Source organism: Oxyura jamaicensis, chromosome 4, assembly GCF_011077185.1.
Source record: "Oxyura jamaicensis isolate SHBP4307 breed ruddy duck chromosome 4, BPBGC_Ojam_1.0, whole genome shotgun sequence".
Taxonomy (NCBI): Eukaryota; Metazoa; Chordata; class Aves; order Anseriformes; family Anatidae; genus Oxyura; species Oxyura jamaicensis.
Window position 1 is genome coordinate 73108782 of NC_048896.1, and position 25748 is coordinate 73134529.

At 42.7% G+C, this 25748-nt stretch overlaps 1 protein-coding gene across 7 annotated transcripts in view; it reads right to left on the minus strand.

Annotated features, from left to right (window-relative positions):
- The window catches only part of TBC1D1 (TBC1 domain family member 1), a 111204-nt gene that overhangs the window by 82357 nt on the left and 3099 nt on the right, over window positions 1–25748 (minus strand). For 4 of the 7 annotated variants that reach the window (XM_035323544.1, XM_035323542.1, XM_035323543.1 and 1 more), the window contains exon 2: window positions 20591–21106. In XM_035323544.1, coding sequence (XP_035179435.1) covers window positions 20591–21007 — 417 coding nt within the window. In that variant the 5' untranslated portion in view covers window positions 21008–21106. Of the gene's footprint in view, window positions 1–5516; window positions 5618–20590; window positions 21108–25748 lie in introns of those variants that run through there. The other 3 variants (XM_035323540.1, XM_035323541.1, XM_035323545.1) reach the window with 3 other exon arrangements.

Below are 25748 nucleotides of genomic sequence, written 5' to 3' on the forward strand. Positions count from 1 at the left end.
ATCTTGTGGTGAAGACACTAATTAGGAGGTAGAGTAACAGTGAATGAATTCCAACTTTTGCTGTTAACATAATTTTCAGGCAAGCTGCTTCACCACTCTGTTTTAGTTTATCTGTTAAATGGAGGTGATATTTGCCAGCCTTGAAGGAAGAAGGAGTGAGCATTTGAGAAATAGCTGGCGGCGAGGCTTAAGTGCTCAGATATAAAAATGTTTGGTAATGCATGGAATTCTTCAGTGTAAATGAAAAGGTCACTGTTTTGCTCACCTTCCAAAAAAGCAACGTAGTAGGAACAATAACTGCATTCATTTTTCCGGATGTTCAACTTCCTAAAAAAAGAACCTCTGTATTTTTCTATTTTAAGTTTGGCTTGTGCAAATAACTGTCTCTCCAAAAATACTATATACCCATTTTGGGTAAATGGAAAAATTCAGGGCCCGGGAATGACATCTGTATTGCATAAACACTAAGTAGCACTTGACACTATCTTATCTAAGCATATGATCTTAAAAAAAAAGACAAAACCCTCATTCCTGTGAACTGTTCCATGTTATCATGGAAAATATTAGCAAGATATTTGTGGCTCTTTTTAAAATAGCAGCAATTAAAATGCTTCAAAGCCACAACTGAAAGCTTACATCGTCAGAAAAAGGATCTTTCAGTTTTACAGATGTCCTTCATAAATTTACACATACACAAATACTACCCTCGTTATTTCTCCTCAAACAAAACTCTCTGCATTAAAAGAAGCCAGTTGGAAATAAGGATGAGGTGTGGGAGAGATATAAAGAAGAAAGGTTGATATAATCAACCTTTTAACTCAAAAGAGGAACATTTTCTGACTTGCTCTCATCTGATTTTAGCTTTCATTAGGTTTAATGGCTGTAAATATTTTTAAGAGTCTTCACAGTATGTCACCACTGAGCAAAGTCTCACAAGAAACTGCATTAAGATTACAGCCACAACCATAATCACCTGAGAGCTGGCCTCTCCTGCTGCTTTTGTTTTAACTTTGGTGGTAGTTTTATAGCAGTCCCCATTCCGTTTTGAAGCTTCTTCCTCTGAAACTTTTTCCATAAATATTTTCTGGAGCCCTTCTTCTTTTCTCGGTTGATCCCCTCTACTCATACTACCTGTTACAAATTCCATTTACCTCTTCTTTCCCTGTTCAAGTCTGTCCTACAAGGTCTTTGATAAAATGCAATAGAAGAATATACCTGCCAGTAATTACCCCTATCCCTTACTTGGACTTCGTTTAAAAACACAGACAATTTTTATCCTTCAATACTTAGTTTTAACTGTTCATTGGGATGTCCTTAAGTCTTGTCTCATCCCTTCCCACTCCACATAGCAGGTTAGATGGTTTCTCTTTTGTCAGAGGAAAAAGGGAGAAAGTTACTTCTGCCAGAATACTACTTGTCATACAAGTTCCCAATATTAGTAATATTTTGTGTACAGCTATATTAAAGATACCAAAACAAAGGTGTCTGTTTAAGGAAACTCCAGACTGTTATGCCACCTCCATCCAACGTAAGAAGAGACAAAATTCACCTGGATCCACTGAAGGAAGTGTAATGAAAAGAACAGACTTTCCTCTATTCAAAGACGATCAAGCCTGACTGGCTGGCTTCTGAAAAGATGGAGAAGAGTGAGCTTCGTTACTTGTTCTAGCTAAATTATAAACAAAATCCCTTTTCTCAGGGCAAAACAAAATAAAAGATTAATCATAAAACCAACCTACCTTACCCAACAAGACCTGCATCACCCCCCTGAAGAGAGATAACGGCGAGACCAGCCAGGTAGCCACAGACTGGCAATGGGTGTCCCCTTCGGCAAAGTGCGAAGACGCCCTCTGCCTGGAGCTGCACGTTCATGCTAAAGATGAAATTCAGTTCTCACTGAAGAAAGCGGCTTGGCTTCTTAATGTTAGGCTTTCAGACACTCAGTGGAAATGGAAATTACAATGTTTTGGGTAATCTCTGCACTGCTAGCCAGCTAAGATTGTAGACTGAAGTATTTTGGCTATCTGCTAACCAGTAGCAAGCAAGAAAAACACAAGACTTTGTGCCAGTGCCCAGAGATAACATGCAATCCCCTCCCTGTGCACAGCCTGACAGAAGGGAACAATTCCTTGCCAGAGCCCTGGGCACTGACCTCAGCAGCAGACCCTTTTCCAGCCGCTTCTGTTGGTTTTAGCTTCCATACAATTGCTCATTCAGCTACAAAATTTGTAATTGCCAAAATTCTTTGATTCAAAGAGCATTAGCATTTCCTGCCATTGCCTGTGCGAGAATGAAAGAGAGCCTGGATGGCAGATTATCTCTGCTCTTCCCAGCCAGCAGTAACCATCCCTCTCCAACAGTGTCAGAGCAAAAGAAAGCCCATTTGGGAACCTAGATCTCAGCAAGAAGACCGAGGAAAGGAGGGATTTGTGAAGGGACCTGCGATCCTGCACCATGCAGGAGAGAAGAGCAAGAGCCCCAGGGCCACGCTGCTCAGCAGATAGTGGAATGAAATCCTCCGAGGGGAAAAGCTTCCAGGCAAGGTTTCATCAACTAGAGTGAGATCATGAGAGTATGAGATGATAACACGAGATGATGTGTTATAAGGTTAATGTCTTTCCTAGTTGCCACCATTATCTTAAGATTCTTCCCCATGGATCTGTTTTGGGCAAAGAGATTGTTTTGGTTTGTTTGTTTGCTTGTTTTCCCTTGAGAAAGATCTATCAAGAGAAAATGAATTGCTCTTCTTCTGTCCTATTACAAGGCAGTTCTGGGTGACAGCAGATACTGCGCTCACCAGTCAGGTACCCAGAATGGAACGGATCATCTCTTAGCATTTGATTCAGAAAGTTTAGAGCAGAAAGGTTTTGGAAGTCTTTCTTCAAAAAAGGGACTGGGGAAAATGCGGCCATCATCCTGCAAGGGACCCCACTTCTCAAAAGGATGAAGAGTATAGAGAATCTAAACCCAGAAAAAAGTAGTTTTACCCTCAGCACCTGAAGTTGCCTACAGGAGGAGAAGCTGACAAAGGGACACTTTTAGATGTATAGCATCTGACCAACAAACACGAGGGATACCAAAGGTATCCAAGATATCATAGAATCACAGAATGCTTTGGGTTGGAAGGGACCTTAAAGACCACCTAGCTTCTACTCCTGCCATAGGCAGGGACACCTCCCACTAGACCAGGTTGCTTAAAGCCCCATCCAGCCTGGCCTTGAACACCTCCAGGGATGGGGCATCCACAGCTTCTCTGGGCACATTCAGGTACAGAGATACCTGTTGGGATATAGAGAAAGAAAGACCAAGGCTATAAACAGTGTATCAATAAACACAATCCGACTTTAGGGTCCTGCTACCCATTCACGACCACTGATGCCATCTGATGCATAATACTCATCTGGGCTGAAATCATCCTGCCACTTCAAATACTTTCAAAACCACTGATGAGTAAACTTAGGATTTGCAAACTTTATACTGGATTGAGTATTTTTTGTCTTCACAGGAGAAAAAAGAGTTTGAAGCTGTCAGAAACTCTGCCATGGTTTCTGACTAATTCAGCTAAAGCATAATTGTATGTTTGCATTTCACCAAGATCAAATGTACACTGCTGAGGGAGCCAATTGTGACCAAGTGATCAGATCTCTCTAAATTAGCAAAAAAACACAGCCTGAGCCTGAAGGTAAGTCCAGGCAGACCTGCAGGACTTCAATCTGAATGGCTGGAGGCAAGAAAAGAAAAAGGGCAATGTGGGAAGCAAACAGGGGAAACTCTGCATGCAGAAGCATCAGAGGTTCCAAGCATTTATTCTGTTCTGGGACAGAGGGTTTTCTAGCAGCTGTGAAACTGGAAGAATAGACCATAGGTAGAGCAAACTGGCAAACTGCAGGAGCTGAGAACAGAGCTCAAAACAAATGGGGATGCTGCCAGCAAGCGGTAACAAAGACAGAGGTGGAGCGCTTTAGATCATCAGTGAGATCCTGACAGTGTCAGAAGCAGTTAGAAACTTCCTGTTTTCCTCCCTGGAGGCCAGTATTTCTTGTTCTTCTCAGTGTGACCAGGCTGAGTGACAACTATCTGAGCTCTTCAAGATGCTGAGAAAGCTCTGGGGAGAGAGCAGCAGCAGCCACAGGGACAACATACACCTGCACACACACGGACATAACTGGATAAACCCTAAAATATGAATGATGCAAGGCTGCTTATTTTAACACCCACCCACTCCTAGCAGTGGGATGTGAAGGATGTGACAATTAAACAGGGATTATCATCCCCTGACCTTAGATAAATGGCTAGAGTAGGATTTTGCACCCTTCTCCTCCAGCCTTCCCCTGCTTCCTCACAGCAATCACTGGAAAAACAAACAAACAAAAAAAACTCTAGAAGTTTGGGAAGTCTTTTCTGAAATGCAATTAAAAGGTTGCTCTTGAAGTGTTCCTTGGCCTTGAAAGTTAAATAGTTAAACCAAGTTACTCGGATGGGAAGACAGACACTTCATTTGAAAATCTGTCTCATTTCCTTTGTGCACAAGCACTACCTCACATGGGAAAAAAAAAAAAAAAAAAAAAGGCAAGGAAATACTACATGCTTCTACTTCCAATAATGGACAAGTTAAGCAATAAAAGACTTCTAGAAAGTGTTGAGGAAAAACAGACTATGAACAGAAAGTAACATCTTAACTGTGTTTTGATTTCTTTTAACCGGTCATAAAACTTATCTACTCCATGTGCTATGGGTGATGCACTACTACAAATGCCCACTACATGGGATTCCTGTTAGTTAAGATGCCCATCTGTGCTTTATTCTATTACAAATGTCCAGTAATGAGTTTTAATATGAACAATTTTTAATGCATACTTTTTACATATTATAACACATACTTATTGAGTTACAGCCTAGCTCTCAGCTCCCAGAATTAACCATAAACATGAAAATAGCCCCACTGCCCTGAGCATATTATTTTGTGCACTTCAGTTGCAACGGTAGCAGACTAGGAAAGCATATTGAATGCCACAGTATGAAGGGCCTGAAAAGTAGCCAGTCTTCTCAGCTCTCCGTAACAAACTGATAACTTAAGGGACCTAAGAGCACCGATATACACAAAGATCACACTGACTTCTAGCCAGATTCTGCAGCAGTCCCCATAGGCAGCACACAGAGTCTACTGAAACTTTACTGTAGTTGAGGTATTCTAAAGCAACATCCATTTCAGTATAAACAGAAGGAAAAAGGTTTTATTTGAACTACCAATTAAGTATTAGCAGTTTTTTTCCCCTCAGAAAATGATAATATTCTTGTTTTGCTGAAGAAGACAATCAGGGCAGGTTTACACCTCAGCAGGTGCAGGGGCCAGAACTCACCTACTGTCCATGGGGCTACTGCAAATTGCACACGAAGAGCATGCAGTATAACTGCTATTCGTCTGAAAAGGACCCAGTCCTGCCCCCGCCAAAAACACAGACCGAGTTGCTATATGCACCTTAAACACAGATAAAACAAAAAGAGGAAACAAGTACCATATTGTCCTGCTCTTTTCCAGAGTCAAGCTGAAGCAGCTTTAGTTTCTGCAGCGTCGCCCTCATAGCAGCGGCTTCCTGTGCAACACCTGGGGCGAGATCCACAGCAGGTTCCCTCTGACCCGCTACAGGCACCTAAAAAGAGCAGCGAGCAACCCGGCCCGGCCCACGCCCCGCACCTCTTCCCACCACCAGCCCTTCCTTGGACTGCAGGCTGCAGCACGGTCCTGCCCTAGAAATTTCCTGTGCCGTGCGGAAGCCGGAATGCCCCTGGAAACCTCCCGGTATTGTGATTTGCTCGCAGGGTGACTTTGTATGATGCCTACAGACCTGTGTTTTCATTAAGCTATCTGCAGTTTTGCGTTTGCCGTGTCGTGTTGTTGGTTACATTCCTTCTTCTGTCCTGAGCATGGAAAGTTTCAGCAGCAGCGCTCCCTCACACGCGTTTCACTTACTGCTTCTTACATTTCCCCCTCCTACCCTCTTCTCAGGGCTTATTCACCTACAAAGTGCATCGTAGTCAATGACCTGGGCTCTTTGCTCTGATTTTATATAGTTTTGGCTAAGCCACGCTGGCTTTCAATAACAGCAAAGCCACAAAACGGCAATAAAACATCTTTAAAACCAGGATTCAGGCACTGTCTCCACCATTCTGAAAAACCACTTTTCCCCCTGTTAACTTCTCATTGAAGAGCTTGCAGCCCCTGGTTTCCTTACAGACAGCGCTCCGCACGTAGCTGTTCCAAGCCAGTTCTGTCTGACTCCTAAAAACACGCTGGAAATCATTTGTGAAATACAACACACAAGCCGGAGACATAAAATACAGCAACAGGACTCGTCCTTATTGATCTTCTGTGGTTTTGATAAAGGCGGATCACTTCAAAGGGCTCAGGATACGTTACTGGAAGGCACGGCTGCACATTTCTGCCACATGTGCTGACTGCGCTTCCGCTCCTCTGCGAGAACAATGGAGCCTCAGCAGCTGAATCAGCTCTCCCAAAACCACCCATCCCCACGGGCAAGAGGGATTCGCTCCCTGCAGGTCTCTTTAACCATTTCTTACGGCAGAGATATCCTAGAGTTCGCAGCCATGAGACTCCTGGAGTAGGTAAAATTAAGGAAATGTGTGCACGTTCTCAGGAATAAAGCCCAAAATATTACTGGGTGTGTGGTACTCTACTGAAATAAATTAATGAAGTTACCATCCGTGAGCTCACAGATGTGAATGCATTCACAGGCACAAGGACCCAAATTAACACGTGACCCTCAGAAGTTACCTGAGCAGGGTTGTCTACCCCGGGATGCAATAAATTCTCAGTCCGCTGTTTCAAGCAGAACAGATTTATGAGTTAAACTCAGGCTAGCTTTAATTCATTTTCTGAGTTTGTTTCTACTATCCAAAAATTGTAATATACGGCCAAACAGGAAGCTTTAAAAACACATGTATTACATTTTCTCATTGCATATCTGTAATGTCAGCCCCATACACATGCTTTGATTTCATTCAGCCCATTTGGGATTGAACTCCACTTGAGACTGCTTCCTGGAAGTCTAGTTCAGCTGTGGCTGGGCCGCCTTAAGGTGGCATCAAGACTTTTAGAACAGACTGACATATCTGTGTGTGTGTGCATGTGTGTCTAAAAATCAAATATATCATGAATATAGTTCTTATACGACTTGTTGGAAGTTCACCGTCTCAGCTTGTGTGAATGAGTTTATCCTGAGATCCTGCCAGTTTGCGTTCTGTAACTTGAGCCTGTAAGTCAGAAACCTATGCTTTGTTTGTTTGACGTTCCTGGGAACATTTCTGACCCTTGCAACCACAGCTGACATAGCGGTACTCTTTTAAAACACAAAAGCTGTAAAGCTTCTGCTGAAACAAAACAAAACCATGATTTATGGTATCCATAAATCATGCTCATAACATGTCAGTTTTCACTTCCATCCTGCTAAGGAGCACAGACATCCCAGAACATCAGCTAATGCCAAACGCTAAGCCCAGTGATGCACGTGTCTTATTTTCTCCCCCCCATGTTAATCCTGAAGAATAAAGTGTGTTTTGTTAGCAGTTCTAGGAACATGAGTATTTCGGTCCTCAGGCAGCACCTTTTCTTACTGTTGGTTCCTCTGCTAGCTCACCACACAGCAAAATAGCAACTCATTACAGCACTTTTACAAGTATTTATTGCCAAAAAAAGGCACAAGAAGAACCCAAACAGAACTTCAGATTTGGAAAAAAGGACGTTTTCATGGCACTGAAATTCTTACCCAAAGCCCACCAGGATCTTTGGATTGATTCCAGCCAGTCTTGAGCTGTCAAATTTAAGGCGAGGAGGCATTTCCCTGCTGGTGGAATAGCAGGAGAGGTGAAACTGTCCCAGCATCTTACATTTGCTCTGGACAGCCACTAAGTGGCACTTAAACACCTCGGCTTAAGCTGTGATGAGTCTGCAAACTGTTGTGAAGGGAGTGGGGAAAACGTTATTTGCTCTGGGGACCTTAGAGACAGGCTGAGCGCCCACAGAGAAGTGAAAGTGGTGAACAGAGCTTTGCTCTTCAAGACTTCAGCATGTTATTGCTTCCTAGGCATATGCCAGGCCTCCATTTCTCCGTTTGCATTTTTAATCAAAGGAATAAGCCCAATTTTCCCACTATGGGTGTTAAATCAACTGTGTTAATCATCCTGAACACACAAATGCATTAGAGCTATTGCTTTATTTTGATCTGGTTTTGCCTCATTGAAAAAACTTTCTCAAGGAATTAACCACAGAAATCAGAAGCCATGTACCTGCAGGCACGCTCACTTCGTTACTGCAGTATTTCTGTTGTATTTAGTGCAGCTAGCCAGAACTTAACGCACATGTTTTCAGCACCAAGGATTCAGCAGTAAGACTTTGGGTTTACTTTTCAGGCTCTCAATGAAACACCTCCAGTTGAGCTAGCCACAGGTTTATATGGAAGATGTACCATCGGATAGTAGCTACAATCTAACACTAACCATTTTCTACTTTTGTGTTGTTTGTGGCCTACAGAAATCTCAAATTAACCAAAGTTATGAATTTCATCTTTTATTCTCTCCCCTGGGAAAGCCCAGTACATTATGACGTTAAGCAGAGCACATAAGCAACAAAACAGTAAGTTGCACTACATCATGGTTACAAACAACAAAACATAAACCATATCGTGCTCATTACACACGTCTGAAGCCAGGCTGTGCTTTGTTTCTTTTTTTATTTGTTAAAGCTGGAACAGGAGGCTTCAGGAAACTAAAAGCACTCCATTAGCTACACAGAAGGATGAAACTTAGCCCAGCGCAGGAGGGATCAGCAGCCCAGCTGTTTTTACGACCGCGATACATCTTGGTAAGTGTCACAGGGAAAAGCAGGGGGAGGGTGGGAAAGAAAGCAGCAGCACGCATCAGCCTGTAGTTTCCTGCAAAGGACAAGCCAAGGATAAACTGGCATTATCCACTCAATCCTTGTATCAGATCGTCCATGCTCAACCTTTAGGGCAGACACACATACCCATTTAAGCCTGTGTTTGTCCAGTCACACAAATCATCCTCTAGGAAAATATTTCCCACAGCCCTTCCCATAACTTGATGTCCACAGAGAGGGTAAAATAACAGAAATATAGAGCAACTGTGTCTATACCAGGCAAGGGAAAGCACTGATTTTATTACAGTGATTTGTTACCATTATTCACTTTGACATATACCAGGATGGGAGACCGTGCTAGTGAAGTAAATACAGCGGTTATATATGCCTCCTCTGCTGGGGTTCTCTGCTCCACCAGGCAGAGAGCCCACATCTGATGACCCTGAAGGCACAGCAGAAATGCCAGGGCAATGCAGGCAAAACTCTAAAATGACAAACTGATTGCATGGAAAAATAAGGAGCTATTTCAGGACAGTGATCTACTCAGTATCATTATTTATTAATTGGCATCTTTGTGTTTTAATGTGTATGGCTTGAATTCATCCATTAGGGCCACTTTAGAAACTGGAAAAGAAATAAATTGCAGGAACATGAACGTACATGTTCAAATATCTCCAAGTGAGCTAAAGCCCAAGCTTTTTGGAGAAACTTGTGGAGCAGAGAAAGTTTTTGGTTCTACTCATCTTGCGGGAAGATCACTGACATAGGACCCAGTCTTAAAATCTGGTTTATGCAAGAAGCCCTCTCAAGCCGGTTTGGATAGATTGCATTAACCTACATGACGGCTATGGCCTTCTTCATATATTTGAAACAGCTATCTCCCCCAGTTTAAAAGTGTTATCTTTCACTCTCTAAGTTACACTGTCCTCAATGCTATTACATGGTGTGCCATGAAAATTAGCACTGTATTACATAGGACGGACTCTTTATACAAACTGTTCTTTACCAAAGCAATTCTATTTTCCCCTCTAAAACATACTTTCTGGCTTCAAGTAGCATAGAACTATCACTGCACCACGCACAACAAAATTTTAAAACATTGCAACTGCACATACCTTAAATTCCTTATGATCATTAATTACATGAAAAATGTAAACTGTCTATTGAATCCTGATTAGGTTTTCTGACTTGCATTTGGCATTCAACAAGGCAGCATTCTTCCAAGCGTCCTCTATTCTTAAATTAACTGTAATAAGCCACAGCAACGGGTAACTGCAGGAAATACAGCAGAGCTCCCTTGCAATAAGTTATCCTCTGTGGTATCTTACATTCAGGCTAACATTCAACACTGATATGAATCAAACAGTATTTTCTGAATTCTTTGTTCTGTACATGCGTCTAGAAACCCAGGTTGCATCCTCCTTCTTTTGCACAGGCACAACCCATACTACGTTGCAAGGAGATCTGGAGAGACACTTTCTGAGTATTGTATCCAACACCTTTGCAGAAGGCAGATTTCCTACATTACATAAGGTGAGCTAAAGTAACTTTGTCATTACCCATTTAGTTATTGTTAGCACTTGTGAAGCTGAAGAATCTAATGTGTAGTTATGGAGTAAATGCATGGATACACATAGCCTCTCAACTGAAAACCTTGTTTTTTGAGAACTGTGTGGATTTTAAAACCATCAGGTTTTCAAAATCATCTTCTACACTAAGTTATCTGCAAGCTTTTCAATCAAATTTGAATACTGTAGCATGACCAAGACTCTTGCAATGTTTTTCAAGTTGGTCAGAGAGGGTTCACTTATTTCTTGGTAACAGTACTGGTCAGCAAAGCAGAAATATTCCACTTGAGAAAATGTAATTAAGGACGGGATGAGTACCAGTAAATTAGCACCAGAGTGAGGCTAAAGCCACAAAAGTGAAGAAACTGCCACGTGACAGCCTTTCACAACACGCTCAACCCCTCAGAGACAGCTTCACTTGTAATTTTAAGACAATTACGTGTAAATCACAGAAGTGTACTAAAAGCTCTCAATTCCCAGGCAGAGACAAGCCTGTACGAAGCTATTTACCAGCACACAGATTGTCCCCACGTTGCTTGGGACCTTTCAGCAAGGCTACTCCCTCTGCAGGCTCACTGGGCTGGTACGCAGTGATTTCCTCCCAGCAGGGCACACTTCAAGGGCTTTGATTCTTCCAGAGCCCAGGGGGCTGTGTTACCTGTACAGAGGCCATGTAAGGCTCCACATTTCCCTGTGCACCACCACCTTAGAGCCATTCATTGAGGGTCATCATAAGAAGTCTCATCAGGGTTCTCGCTGCATAGCCCCATGGGCTATCTCTGGTGCTTGCACCATCTGCTTGGAAGAATGCCAGGAAAAATTTGCCCCAAATTATTTAATGTTCTCACTTTAGTTTCTATGTCTGTGAAATGAGACAAAACATATGAGGTGACCTTACAAGGTATGCTGAACTGGTCTGGAGCAGAAATCAATTCAGTTTTTCTGCATTGTTTTCTCAGCTACCTTAAAGCAGCTCAGCACAGGGCTGCACAACCATCAAAGTCAGCACGGGGGAAAACACTGAGAATGTATGTCAAGAGATGGCTCATAAGAGGAAAGAATAACTGAACTGCCTCTTTTGAGGGAGGCCAGCTATTAGACCTCCTCACAGTATCACCAGATTACAGTTGAACTAAAACCCCAGGGCAGTACAAGACTGAATTAGGGACCTGAGGTGCCACCTGCTCTGGAAAGCGTGGCCTTGCTTCCCCCTGACTCTCACAAAGGTGCTCAAGAAGCCGCACTGTGATCAGGTCAGGATGGCAATTTGTTCACAAATGCATCTCTTTTTCTTTTGGAATATTTAAGTTGTTCTGAACTGGCTCAGTGAGTGATAGCATAGCATGGTATGAGAGTAGAGGGAAAAGTGGGATTGCACACATCAGCAACCAAGGGACTGCAGGCACCAGCAGCTGCACCAGGCTAGGCTGAGATGTTAAGAGAGAGTTTCTCTTTGGGGATATGTAAAGGAACAGGCTAGTCAAAGTTTGCTTAGTAAAAGACCAAAGAATACAAAAGACAATTTATACAGCAGGACTTTAAAATGTGACCCCATATCTACATACCTAAAGCACCTTTCAACAACAGTGGGATCGAAGAAACAGAATTAGGGAAACTGCTGCCAAACACCATTCTTACTGAGGTAAGTACTTACTAAGGTGGAGGTTTCAAGTAATGCCCAGCCGACGTGCTAAGTGTACAGTATACGTTGCACACCACTTGACAATATACCTGCAGAAGATGCATCTTCAGGACACACAGAAATTTCAAATTTCCATGCTGAAAGGTATGGAGAATGACAAAAAGATTTGCTGCACCAGAGAGGGAAGGAAGGACGTAAGGAAGGAAGGAATTCTGCAAGGAAGCCCCCCAGAGCCTATAGACAACCTCCAATATTGTGTACAAATGTAACAAAAACCAGAGGCAGCTGGGAACATGCTGGTGTTGCAGTAGCTCAGTATGGCTTTATGAAGAGAAATAGAAGAGGATCTGAGCTCATTCCCTGTGTTTTATCTCCCTGGGCCAAGAGCAGGGAACAAGCTCAGTATCCCTCCTCCTGCACAAACACTGCTCTCCAGCCTACCTGGTGGCTCTGTGCTTAGCATCCTCACAGTGGCCAGGGCAGTAGGAGCCTGCCGAGCAGAGCTACGACAGGTGCTGAACCACTTCATCCTTCCAAGGCAGAATTTGTTCTGGGCATGCACACTAATTCCAGGGACTCTTACATTTTTCTACACTTACATTTTTCAACAGTAAGTGTAAATGTAAGATGCTTTACAGATATGGGTTTAGATAGAGGCTATGAGTCCTGCACTGTGAGACACAGGTATGTAAACTCTTCTGTGGTCTCAATCTCTTTGTACCCCATTTGCCAATCTGTAAAATGGAGACCACAGTTCTTCCCTGCGTGAAACTGAAGTTTCTGAAGGAAATTCTACTGTTACTCTGGAGGATGCTTGGGCGTTATGGCCTACAGCTCCTATTGCCTGTACTGCACTTCACAAACTACCAGCATCAGACCTGGTAAGACAAGAGGAATGGTTAGTAGTCAGAAGACAAGCCATCCCAGACCTGTTAATTACTTTTTAGCATCAGTTCCACTGTTTGTATTTCTGCTACAATACCCAACAGAAAAGGTGAAGGAACAATAAATAGCGTCAGCATGCATGAACTTTGATTCTACAATGAAGTGTACATGACAGATCAGGTAAGACAGTTTTAATATTAAGTTGAAAAATCCTCAGACAGTGCTATCTGATGCAGAATAGTATACTGGTGAAGTCTTGTTAAAAATTCTTGATTGTCATTCTGGAGCAGAATTTTGTGTAGGGTTTAGCAGGTTGAGGAAATCATGGGAAAATATGATTTTATATGTTGCTGCCACTGTAAGAGAACAGACGTTTATCTAAGAAACCATGTGATGCATTTCATCTTCCTGGCTAAGGCATTATCTTTGACTTCAAGTCAGGAAGTGGCATTGCACAAATCATTTTCTCCATGTGGCAATCAGAAGTGGGGGCTGAGGGAAATCATACAATATATCTTATAAAATGCGGATGAACAAAGAAGAACATAGCTGAGCCAGGAATGCCACAAAGGCACTCTAGATTCTGATATGGCACCAGAAAGGTTTGAGACGTTACTGCTGGGATGGGGTCAGTGGCTGTCAAAGGCCCTGAAAGCAGACGAAGCTCCCATACCTAAATCCTTTGAACAGTCCCCAGGCAGGGAGCTGGTGCAGCGACAGTTACGCTCTTGGCTCAGGATGAGCAAAAAGCCCGTTTACTTTCTGAGGACAGCCAAAGCAGCGCAAGCTATTGCATTACACAGGATACTCTGTTAAGGTTTACAGAGCTAAACTTTCACCCACTTTATATAGCAGACTATATATGTGCACAGGCATGCCTTTGATTCTTCGTTTGTTCTGTGTTTTTACCTTCTGTTTTTAACATGCATTTCTCCAGTTGGTATCTGGGAGATGAGAGAATTCTTAAACCAAAAAGCAGTGCTAGCACTTCATTTCTGGTGGAACCTTCTGAACTGCAAACAAAAAAAGTGCATGTGAATAGGAGGGGAAAACCAGCCAAATGAAGCTCTCAGCTGCACTGAAGTAAGGCCAGATACTGTGTTTTGTTTCAGCAGTTTTATGCTCTTTGCAAAATTTTAATCTCCCCAGCCTCATCAAGCAATAACATACAAAATACCTCCATATTTACAGTTACCTTGCTGAATTCATTAAGAAAAGGAAGTGTCCCTATTAAAAATGAGCTACTTATGAGGTCATATCTTTGAGTCTAATGTAAAAACAAGTTGCATAAGAGTCCTCCGTCACAAAGCTAAGCCTCACAACAACTGCTTTGGAGTTCACAGGGCCTTTGCCGTTCCTTTTATAGATGAATAATGTGAAGTCCACTCACAACAAAGCTCTGTGCAGCCTCACAGAGACCGAAGTGTTGATTATCTGAAACCAGCTGGTCCAGGACATAAGCAGATCCCAAACAGCATGCAACAAAGCATATTGCATTCCAGGTAATACAGCCTGATCTCCTTAAGCACATAAGCTATTGTAACTCATAAAAGCAGGTGAAGGTTGTTTAAGAAGCAGGAGCTCTTAAAGCAACTGGAGGGCCGAAAAACACAGGTACTGCCACTCTCCTGGCAACATTCCCACAGCTGACAGAAGCCCAGCTCCTGGGCCAAAACCTCTCCCTGACTTGTGACACTGCAGAATGAGGGTTTAGAAGAAGCAAGCAGACTTGTGAATGTGTTCTGCAGCTGTGAGGCCACTTAAATCAGGAACAGCACTACTCTATGTAATAGAAAAGAACAGTCCTGTCCAGCGTTCTCCACTGTAGCATTAACAGTTCTGGTAAACACAAGCATGCACTAGAGCCTGTTGGAACAATCTGCATGGAGACTCTAGGAAAGAAAGAAGAGAACTTAGCTTAACTTTTTCAAAATCTGCACTAAACTTTTTCTATATCATCACAGTCCAGCTACTGATAATCATTGATAATCTCAGGGAAATATTTCTTTTGACAAGACATCAGCCTCAAGTTTCTAGGCTCTTCCTCAAGCCCTCTAAGTCTCCTGTTTGTTAAACAGAAGGAAATAAAGAGAAACTCAAGCTTTCTGAGCATCTGCTTCACTACATGAGGTGACAGGGCTGTCTGCTGACTTTTACCCTGCATCCAGGAATTTACTGAACCCTACAGCCAGGAAGAACAAGCAGACACTGCCCTCCACAGCCAGCTAGAAGTAGCCTCACATTCCCAGGCCCTGTCCTCATGGACCATCCTGACAGCAGCTGGAGGAACAATACTGCAGGGCATAAACAATCCAGGAGTTTCCTAGAGAGCATCAGTGACACCTTCCTGACCCAAGAGAAAACCCAACAAGGACAGGTGTTCTCAGAACCTCATACTCACAACCAAGGAAGGGCTTGTTGGGGATGTGAAGGTTGAAGGCAGCCTTGGCTCAGGATCTTAAGAGGAGGGAGCAGTGCAAAAAGCCAGATCACAGCCCCAGACTTCAGGTGAGCAGATTTGGGCCTCTTCAGGGATCTGCTTGAAAAAGTCCCATGGGATCAAGGCTCTGGAGGGAAGAGGGATCCAAGAAGACAGACTGATATTCAAAGATCACCTCCTTCCAGCTGAAGAGCAGGCCATCCCAGTGGGCAGGTAAAAATGCCAGCAGCCTGCATGGACAAACGAGGAGCTGCTGGCAAAGCTCTAACAGAAAGAGAGCATGCAGAAGGTGGAAGCAGGGACAGTAACATCAGAGTAATATAGAGACACTGCTCAAGGATGCAGACATTGCTTGGAAAGCCAAAACTCCTCTGCAGTTGTGTCTGGAGAGGGATGTCAAAGGCAACAGAAGGGCTTCTGTAAGCCCATACGTGACAAAGAGATTAAGGGAAACGTGGGCCTGTTGCTGAGTGGGGCAGGGGTGCTGGTGACACAGGACATGTCAAAGGCTGCGGGACACAATGCCTTCTTCACCTCAGACTTCAGTGAAATCATTGAGAATAGAACTGTTATTCTTTATTGACAAAGAATATAAAATATAATAGAGGACAATACAAGTTTAACCTGCCTTAAATCGGAACTGGCCCAGGGCATTATCAGATATGTTAGTGACCAGTATTCCACTTGCCAGCCAAAGCATGAATTAAGATTAAAAATACCCAAGAAAAACAAATCATTTGATACACCAAACTAAAATCAGCATAATGGGATGTAGAAATACTTTTCTGAACTGAAAATAAGAGCAGAAATTGCTCTTCCTCTAATGCTTTGGCTGCTCTGTATTTGTTGGAGGCAGCTCAGGAGAAGCTAAGAGCACTATGACACAGGGCATCAATCTCCCTCATGCCTCAGAGAGAACAAAGTGCTAAGCAAGGTGTCATATGGAAGGAGAGAGTGTTCATGGACAATGACTTTACGAAGGAAGCAGCACGCCTCAGGAAACACACACAGCCACAGTTCCCAACACTGTACCTTTCAAACCACCACATCCCAAGTATAAGACAAAAATGCCGGTAATGTTTAATGTCAACAGTTTTTAACAACCACGATGCCAATAGCATCCCTCTTCTGTAGGGCCTAAATAAATTTCAGACCAGAGGTCACTGGGAAGACACGCAGGCTGGCAGCATGTAAGTTTTCATTCGAGCCATCACGTACACATCGTACCCAGGTGCTCCGGCCAAGCTGTTCAACAACGCTGCGTTCTTATGACAAAGGAACTGTTCTGCAAGCACAGATTTACTGGAGAGATAATTTTTCCCCAGCTTCCACCATCATTACTCAATATGGCATGCATAATCCCCATCTATGACCTATTAGCAGCCTTCACAAGCTCCCCACAGGCAATATGATTGAATCCTGCTCCATTCCTGTGCACCTGCAAGGAATATGCATTAACACTTCAGCCACAGCACCAGGCAGAAACTACTTAATCATGAGGCCCCATCAGAATCCTTGCATGATGAAAGCATAAAAAACTTCACTAACTTTAACTAGTGGAAATTTACTGAGATTATATATGAAGGAGGAAGGAAGGGTTCAGATCCTATAGACAACAGATCCTCTTAGAAAGGGGAACCCTGATCCATAGCTGAAACTCTCTGTAGGCAATGCAAACTCTTCCTTTTAGCACTACGTGGAGTGGAATGATCTCTATATGCTTAAGCTTGCTTTTAAAAAATGTGCCAAGGAGCAGTTTGCCAGGAACACTTCTTCCACCCTTCCCTATTTACTGCTCTATCAGCCTGGAAAGCGAGCTGTATACTGCCGTAATGATGCAATGGAAATAATTATACAAGATCCTACAGAGTGAAGGCAAATACCACAATAGAGCACTGCCTGTTCTTTCACTTTTAAAGAGAAGCAGCAGCAGAAAGAATCCCTGGCTAAGAACCCTGCCTTTATTCAGTATTAATCACTTGCCTACTGATGTCTTCTCTAAAGAGGACATGTTGGTAATGGATCACCAATGAACCTGACAGCCCTGCATTCATACCCAGGAAGCACATTACATGTTCCCACAGCTCCATCAATTCTAGATTTTAGTTAAGTACTCCCCAGCAAAAAATCACCTCCCACTAACAAAATGCTTTTCCATTATACAGTAGGATAATGTCTCACTACTCACGTGAGTGTTCTGTCTCTGTATGTATATACAAAATAATACAACTACAGCTAATGTTCTGCCATCTATCTGCAACACTCATGCTAAAAGCCCGACCATTCCTGCTTTCTGCACATTCTATCACCTCCAGTGCTACTTCTCAGTTGGAACAAAGTTCAAGTTTCTTGTCCTCCTCTTCAAATGATTTAATTGTTCAGTCTTCTACTCACCTGCTTTCATCTTTGTCTGCCCAGCCTACTTCTCCTACAGCCATCCTTCTCCCCTCTTTTATTCTACTTACTCTGATGTGTGGATATAGTCAGAACTTGTTTGCAAAGCCACACTTACCCTCTACTTCAAATCCGCAGTCAGACATGACCTCACCTGAGAGCTCTGTGTAAAATAAAGCCCTGCTACAAGTTTGTCTGTGAAGAACTGTGGCTCCTGTAGTTTACCATATTATAATTAGCAACCTGTTTTGGTTGTCAATATTGTTTTTCAATATAAATAGATGAAGTGCAATTATCACAAAAGCTTAGATGTTCAGGATCACCGGATGAGGAGTTGTTACTAACATGTAAATTCTGTGACCAAACCTATCTGGACTACCATGTCTCTTCTTCCCCCATTTGCTTCAGCTCTGCAAAAAAGTTCAACATTTTTTGTCCATTCTGGGCTCAGAGGAGAATATGACCCTGACAATGCAGACTAAGTCTGTAAGATTGCTTTTAAATCTTCAGAGATGTTGCAGGAACTCACAAGCAGGAATGCCAGCATAGGAGCCTGCTGAGTCACAAGGGCTGCAAAGGTCCTGCTTCTAAAATTTCTTTCTTCTGAAGCTGAACATAAACTGCAGCAACATAGTGCTAAATTCTTCATCCCAACTCACTCACTTTGAACTAACACTTCCTCAATTTGTAACAAAGATGCCCACTTTGAAAGGGCTGGAGTGCCCTGTGAATCTGCTAAACAGGTAACATCAGTTCAGTCCTCTTCAGAAACGCACAGACACCAATTAGCTAAAAGGCATTATGCGACAATACTCAGGCACAATAACAACACTCTGATTAATCCAACTCTGAAGTAAGTTCCTTATGTAATCAGTAATTACACTGAATGTCAGTAAAACATGCAGGGTTTTGCTTTTGTATAAAAGATCACTTGGTATTTCCATTATCCTCTCAGCAGAACACAGCTCCACAAATGCTGCTTAGGCCTCTACCTCCTAGTTAGGAAACTCACTTGCAAAAAAGGTCAAGAGAAACATCCCTTGGCAAGTCAGGAGATGAGAACTGGATTTCCTTCTGAGGTGGAGGGTGGGTTTTGAAAGGACAGATAGCTGGTTGAACTGGGGGCTAGATAGTTAAAACATGCATCCAAAAATTCCAGGGGTCTCTACAAAAAAAAAACAAACAAACAAAAAAAAAAAAACAAAAAACAAAAAAAAAAAAAAAACAAAGGCAGCTGCAAATTTGACTACAGACTTCTGTGCTTCCATTTCAAACAGGTCTAGGAATTTGATCAAACATGAAGAAAAAGTACTTGTTTTTCAATCTTCTGTTGCAAAAGACGACATATTGGAAGTGACCAGCATTGCATATTAATTGTAAATAATCCTGTAAAACCACAAGCCACAAAATGAAGTGCATAGGTAAACTGCAAGATGCATTTACCAGCTACTATTCAATGCCAAGTCCTGACAGACCTACTCCTTATTTCTTCTCTCTTAACATACATAGCTTTGGTATTCCACATTCTAACTTGACATGATTTCTCAGTTGAATGCTTATGATTTACAGCATAATTGCCTTCTAATTTACTGGAACTGCTTTTTTACCTAGGGTGATTTAACTAAAGCCGTTTCCATATGGTTTGGGCACTCAGCTTGAGACCGTGGATTTGGAACCACACAGTGTTTTGCTATTGGGCAGGTTGGCATAAATCCCACGTGCAATGTATATTTGCTTAACACTTTCAAAGTGCTTCAGCAGGACATCTCCAGTGAGGCAAGAAAAGCCTCACAAGATGCTGATTTCCAACTTGATCACTGAAGCCTACCTTCAAAAGCTGAAGGACACGTCCCTGTTTTGCCCACAGTAGCTCAACCTACAACAATAGCATTGTGCAAAAAAAAAAAAAAAAAAAAAACCCTGCTCACCTTCTTCATTCAGACAGTTCCTGTCTCACATTACTATCAAACAAAAGAGGCAACCATCTATTTTTAATGCTGCAACCTTGTCAGCAAGGACACGATTTGCATGCAGACAGAGCTGAATTCCACCCACAGTCTGACATTTGCACGTGCAACTCCTGTCTTGCAATAAGCAGCAGCAAGCCCGCAGGTCACAGATGTGCAGCACTGTGCTGTGCCCTCTCTTCCCTTCTCTGCCACCACGTGGATTGCAGAGCTGGGAAGAGGCTCACAGTGACCTGTGGCTCGGGGTACACTATGTCATGAGGCTCCGGCCCATTCCTTCCTTCTGAGAAAGGTGGTGCCTCTCTTCCCCAGTCACACAGGTCTCAACTCAGGAAAACAGAAATTTGAGAGGTCTGACTGTAGGATTAGATAAAGTTCACAATGACTCAAGGGTGAAATCCTACCCCCAGTGACATCAACTGAAAAACTCTCACTGACTCAAGGGCCAAGATTTCAGCCCATACCCCAAGTGTCTTCTAAGCCAACAAAATGCAGGCTCTGATCCTGTCAATTTACACACCTTTCCCTTCACATACTGAGCAGTTAGAATTCAACAGAACCGTTAACATCAAGTAAAGTGAATCCTGTTGGTGAGTTCCAGAAGGAGAAAGTTTTCATTTAAGATCTTACACTGTGGTGGGGAGTTTCCAGCAGCACAAAAGCAACTCCATTTTAAAAGTAGTGTCAGCTCCTCCACATTTACATCACACTCTGTAAAGCATCAGATAACACAACAAGAACAAGTTCTTAAGTGATTATGAGGGTTGCTTCCTGTGGTATTTTTTTTTCTTTTTTACTTACTTTTGTTTGATCATCAGCTTTGAACACATAGCAGATACTTTGCTGATGTGCCGCTCCATCCTTTATCAGACAGGCAAAGTAGCTGGGATCTTGGCTGTTGTGAATCAGCTTGTGGACCTGCTGTGGCTTGTACTCAAACAAACTGGAGCAAATCAACGGATCCCACTGCTGGTCTTTCCCCATGTCTGGTTCACATCGCAAGCTCGCTGGTGAAACACAGAGCCGGATTTGGCTAGTGCCAGGTTCTTCTTTGGAAGACTTGGTACTGAGCGTCCGGATCTCCGCCACAACCCAAGGCAGCATGGACATGGTGGTTAGGGAATGCACTGGCAGGGAGCCAACAAACTGGAGGCTGAAACTTGCTGAGAAGTCACCAGGTGCTTGGCGTTTTTTAACTTTGAATGTTATTGGCTCCATTTTACAATCCTTTAGAGAACCCGGACTAATTCACCAGTACGTCAGTTCCATGGAATGACAATTTTTGGATGGTTCCTTAATTAAGGAACAGAAGAAATCTGAAATGAAAAGAAACGGTTATGTAGGTGCTGCAACCCTATTAAAAATGAACTGCCAGTAACACAAATATTTAATAGATTAATGTCTGAAGAGACATACTGATTATCTGCCATGACCTACCTAGCACATTTCCCCTACCTTACTGTTTCAGGTGCAACAAACATAATAGTACTAAATATATTGCTTGGAAAAAGCTCAGTCCTGATTAAGAAAGCTACTCTTGTAACCCCTGTTAAATCATCTAATGAGTAACTAAACTCAGAAGTGCTCCTTCTCTTTAGTCTGTTTTTGCTTCATGGCCAGGCAGGTGTGGATCACATCGGCCTATTTCAGTCCGATTATTGGAGGAAGGACTCAGATTAGCATTATAACCTGCGTGCCATTTGAAATCAATGCTTGCTGAGACACTTTCACATTCAAAAAAATTAAAAGAAAAGGTCGTCTCTCTTGTTCACGGGTGGATGAGCTTGAACTTGGCCCCTAACATGGAGTTGTTTTCTTGGGTATCATCTGCTGACCAAGCAGACCTTCCTCGTTAGTTAACACCTCAGAAATCTTTGTCATCTGAAAAAGCTAACAGCAGCCAACTGACCCATCGCTAACACACCTGTCAGATGGCACAGAGGAGCGACGATCCTTGTAGGATCCCACTAAAAAGCAGGCGAGGATTCACAATTTATGACTGCGTCTTAAGGCCTTGTCAGCCAGCCAGAATTCATAATGTTTGCCACACTGATATTGTATCTTTTTCATTGCCTAAAATATCAAATGGAACCAAGTCACACATCGCCCTCTTATAACCCGGTTATACCCAGCATATATACCGCTATTGAAATTATAAATATATAGGAACAGTCATAAAAAAAATATCCAGTAATTGCATTTATCTACCCATTTAGCTCTGCAACATGCAGTCTAGGAAAACATGCAGCTTGACATTTGGTACATTACCGTGTTTTAACTCTTTATTAATTGAATCTGGTTTCAGCTGTCGCATTATTCTGCGCGAGACTGACGGGAAGCTGACAGGCCTATAATTGCCTACATCTAAATACCAGGACACGAGCTTACCCCCAGCCTTATGAAAGTTTCCCATGGAAGACCTATTAAAAACAACACGAGCAGTCCCAAGAACTCCTGACAAAACATTTTTAATTATATTTGAACAAGTATTTAATAAATGGCATCTGTTTACTGTGGCAACAGTATTTCTGTTCTTTGTTCATCTACAAACACGAGCAAAAATAGCAGGATTTTTCTCATGAGTTTTCACCAAACTTTGTCCTTTATATGCCCTTGTGCAAATGTTTTCAAACTGAGCTTCTAGCAGTCCTTCACCTTTGTTGAAAATGGAGACAAATTTTAGGATTAAAAAAATGCAATTTCAAGATGGAAATTCATTTTAAACTAAACAAGTGCTTAAAATGTAACTAATTTGCAGATGCCTAAATGGGGAAAAGTGGTTCTGCAGTAACTGGCAAAGTGGAAAACCAAGAGACTTGCAGAAGCCATGTGCTGGGGTAGATTTACCTTTTGGGAACTTTTGCATCTTACGACAGATGAACTCTGTGGCAACATTGCCAGTTCCAAGGACACCAAATTCAGCAAGAGAATCCAACAGCACAGGAATTTAAAGCCACTGTTTGACAAAATCTTTGTAAGTAGCATGCTAAAAGTGTGGAACAAGTTTTTAAAAAGCCTTTCTATAAGCATGTATGCACACGTGTGTGGGTAGGAGTTATGTACCTCATTTCAAGTACACTAAAATGGTTTTGTTTGATTCCCAAGCAAGAAAACACCCATCTTTCATGAGACAGATACACATGCGTTGCATGGTGTGGGATATGCTTTAAGAAGTATTTTTACACCTTATCAACACAAAGTGCTACACTCAGTTATCATTATAGTTTTGCATCTGTCAGGAACCAAAACTTTCTCTTCCTGTTTGACACACCATTACAAATTTGTTCTCCTTGAGCATAACAGTGAAATATAGTTCAACATCTTGCAAGGAAGCTTGGATTCATTCATGACTATAATGGTGCACAGTCCAAAGCACATGAAAATTCCATCAACAGGTTTTAGTGTTCTCATTTAGTAACACACGTAATAACCTGAGGATAAAAAAGCCTAACAAAACTCGATTCTCAGTTGAAAACCAGGAGGAGTTAGCGGCTGAACAGATGATGACTGATTAGCCACATCCTCTTCATAACCATATGTCTCAATTGTTTTCTCAGAACTCTTAAAAAAAAAAAAAAAAGAAACAATTAAATAAAGTGCATGTAAAAATACAAAGTTATTGTCATTTAAATCAATTTAAGTCAACTTTTTAAGGAAGAGAAGTTTCCTTGGGAGTGTCATCTTTTACCATGCTTTTTTACCCCAGGCCTAAAAGGCACTGCAGCCTCAAGCAGGACTAAATATCACCGCATAAGACATCATTCTGAGCTCCGGCTACAAGGACCGAACAATATTTTAAACGAACAGGTCAATCCTCTGTCATACTTCAACAAACACTGTGCTGTTGGAATGTATTTCATATAAATGCAAAGCTTCTTGGCATTCATCTCTTCTTAACAAAATAAACACCTTGCAAAGTCGACAACATAAATACTCTAGTCTGCATTTGGTATTTCTAAAGAAAAACAGTTGATACTAAATCAAAACAGTGAACTAGAAGTTAGAATGTCTTCTAGGAGAGGGGCTAGAAGTGCAGCTTCTCAGAGCACAAATTTAGCAGCACCAAGAGGTCTCCATACCAAACCCACTGCACTCTGTATCGCACAGTTCTGCACGCTGTCTCCCTTTTCCCAGCCATTTATGCCTTGTTTCCTCCTGCCACCACTTTTAATTCACACGCAAATCCCACCAGAAATTACACCCACTGCATATTGCTGAGGTTAAAATCCTTTGTTTAGTCCTCGGCGTAAGGTTGCACTTCAAGTATTTATGTCCATGCTGAATTTAGACCTAAAAATAGTTCTGTTCATCCCCACAGGCCTATTCCTAGCCATGAAATTAAACACACCTTATAACTGGAGGGTGGCTGTGCCTTGAGCCTGTCTGTTTCCCCTGGCACCTTGGCCCTCCTCTGGTTGCTGCCACCCAGCCCATCCCCTCTGAAGCCTGATGCTGCAGTACAGTGTCATGAATAAAAGCAGTACAACAATTAAATTCATTTTGTGTATTGCATGTTGGATTCAAAGCTGCCTTTCCAGTTGTAATTTGAGGCTATCACAAGTCAGGTGTCACAGAATTATTCCTAACAAACCCTGCAAAACCATACTAACAAACTCCATACCACCTTCTATACTCGGAGACACCAGACCTAGTGCTAATGTGAAAGATGCACGTGGGAACATGGGTGCTCTCTGCCCTCAACTTTTCCTTCACCGAAACCAACTCAACCACTTCGCACAAGAGGGGAGCAGGCTTAGACAGCACACGCTATGCTGATTGGCCTGTTCTGATACTGTGTTTAAAAACCACATGTATTTCAGGCTCTCTTAATTTCCCAGATGTGGTTGTATTCTCACCTTTTTACAACACCAGAAATGACAAGGGATGCCATCAGTGAGAAGCCAGTGTGATGGCAGGACAGTTTGAAGGCAAGAGCTACAAAAACTGGTACTTTGCCCTCTGCAGCCCAGGCTCTCCCTGCAGGAACGTACGCGGCTAGGCAGCTGTGCATCATGCATGACAGCAGTTCTCAAAACTCACCTCATCCCAAGAGAGCTAAGACTTTATCCTAAGGACAGAGTGAAGACTTTGTGTGTAGTTTGTTTAGATGAGGTCAGAGTCAGCTCTGAGGTTAGGAAGCAAAATCCTTTGGGGTACAGAGAACAGGCTGTATAGTGAACCTATATGGTTAACGTGCAGTGTTTCCAGTGTGGGGCACTAAAAATTACCTTTTTGCTGCTGGAAAGAGTCCAGGCAGCTTTGGGATGGACTCAGGCTAATACAGAGATCAACACAAAGAGGGAAGAGACTGTCCTAAACCAAGTACACACACGAACCAAGAAAAGCAGCAACTGCAACAGCAGCAAAGAGCTATCCTTCATCCCTTGTGTCTCCTGGTCTAGACTAAATTCGATGCAGAGAAGCAGCCAGAAGTCCCAGTCTCTCTTTCAGAACATAGGTAACCACTAATCTAAGCAATCCTTTGCTCTCCTCCAGCTCTTCCCTGGTCTGGTAGCAGCTGAGTGCTGGGACCCACAGCAGAACCGCTGAGTTCCCACTGTGCCAAGGCAGGCAGCAGTCAGGGCTTCTGCACATCAGCCATGAAATGAAGAGTTTGGGCTGTGGGCTGCTGAACAAAGACCGCTGCTTCTCAGCCTTTGCAGTTCATCTGAGACAACCATACAGGTACCCCACATCAAGCTGCTGACAGCATAGCCTCTTTCTGTAGGTCCCTTTTCTGTTTCCCCTTGAAGGAGCCAAGCAACACGTCCAGTCGCACAGCAAGGTCCCGTGAAGAACAGCTGGTCTCAGAGAACACAGATTTGTTCAGCTCTTCCCTGCAGGGCATTAGCGCTGAGCCCTCCCGACAAATGGAACCAGAGGCACTGGTACTGGCTGCGCTTCACCACTGATTATTTTAGCAGAAATATCATCCCAGTCGAGGATTATGAGGAGCCCT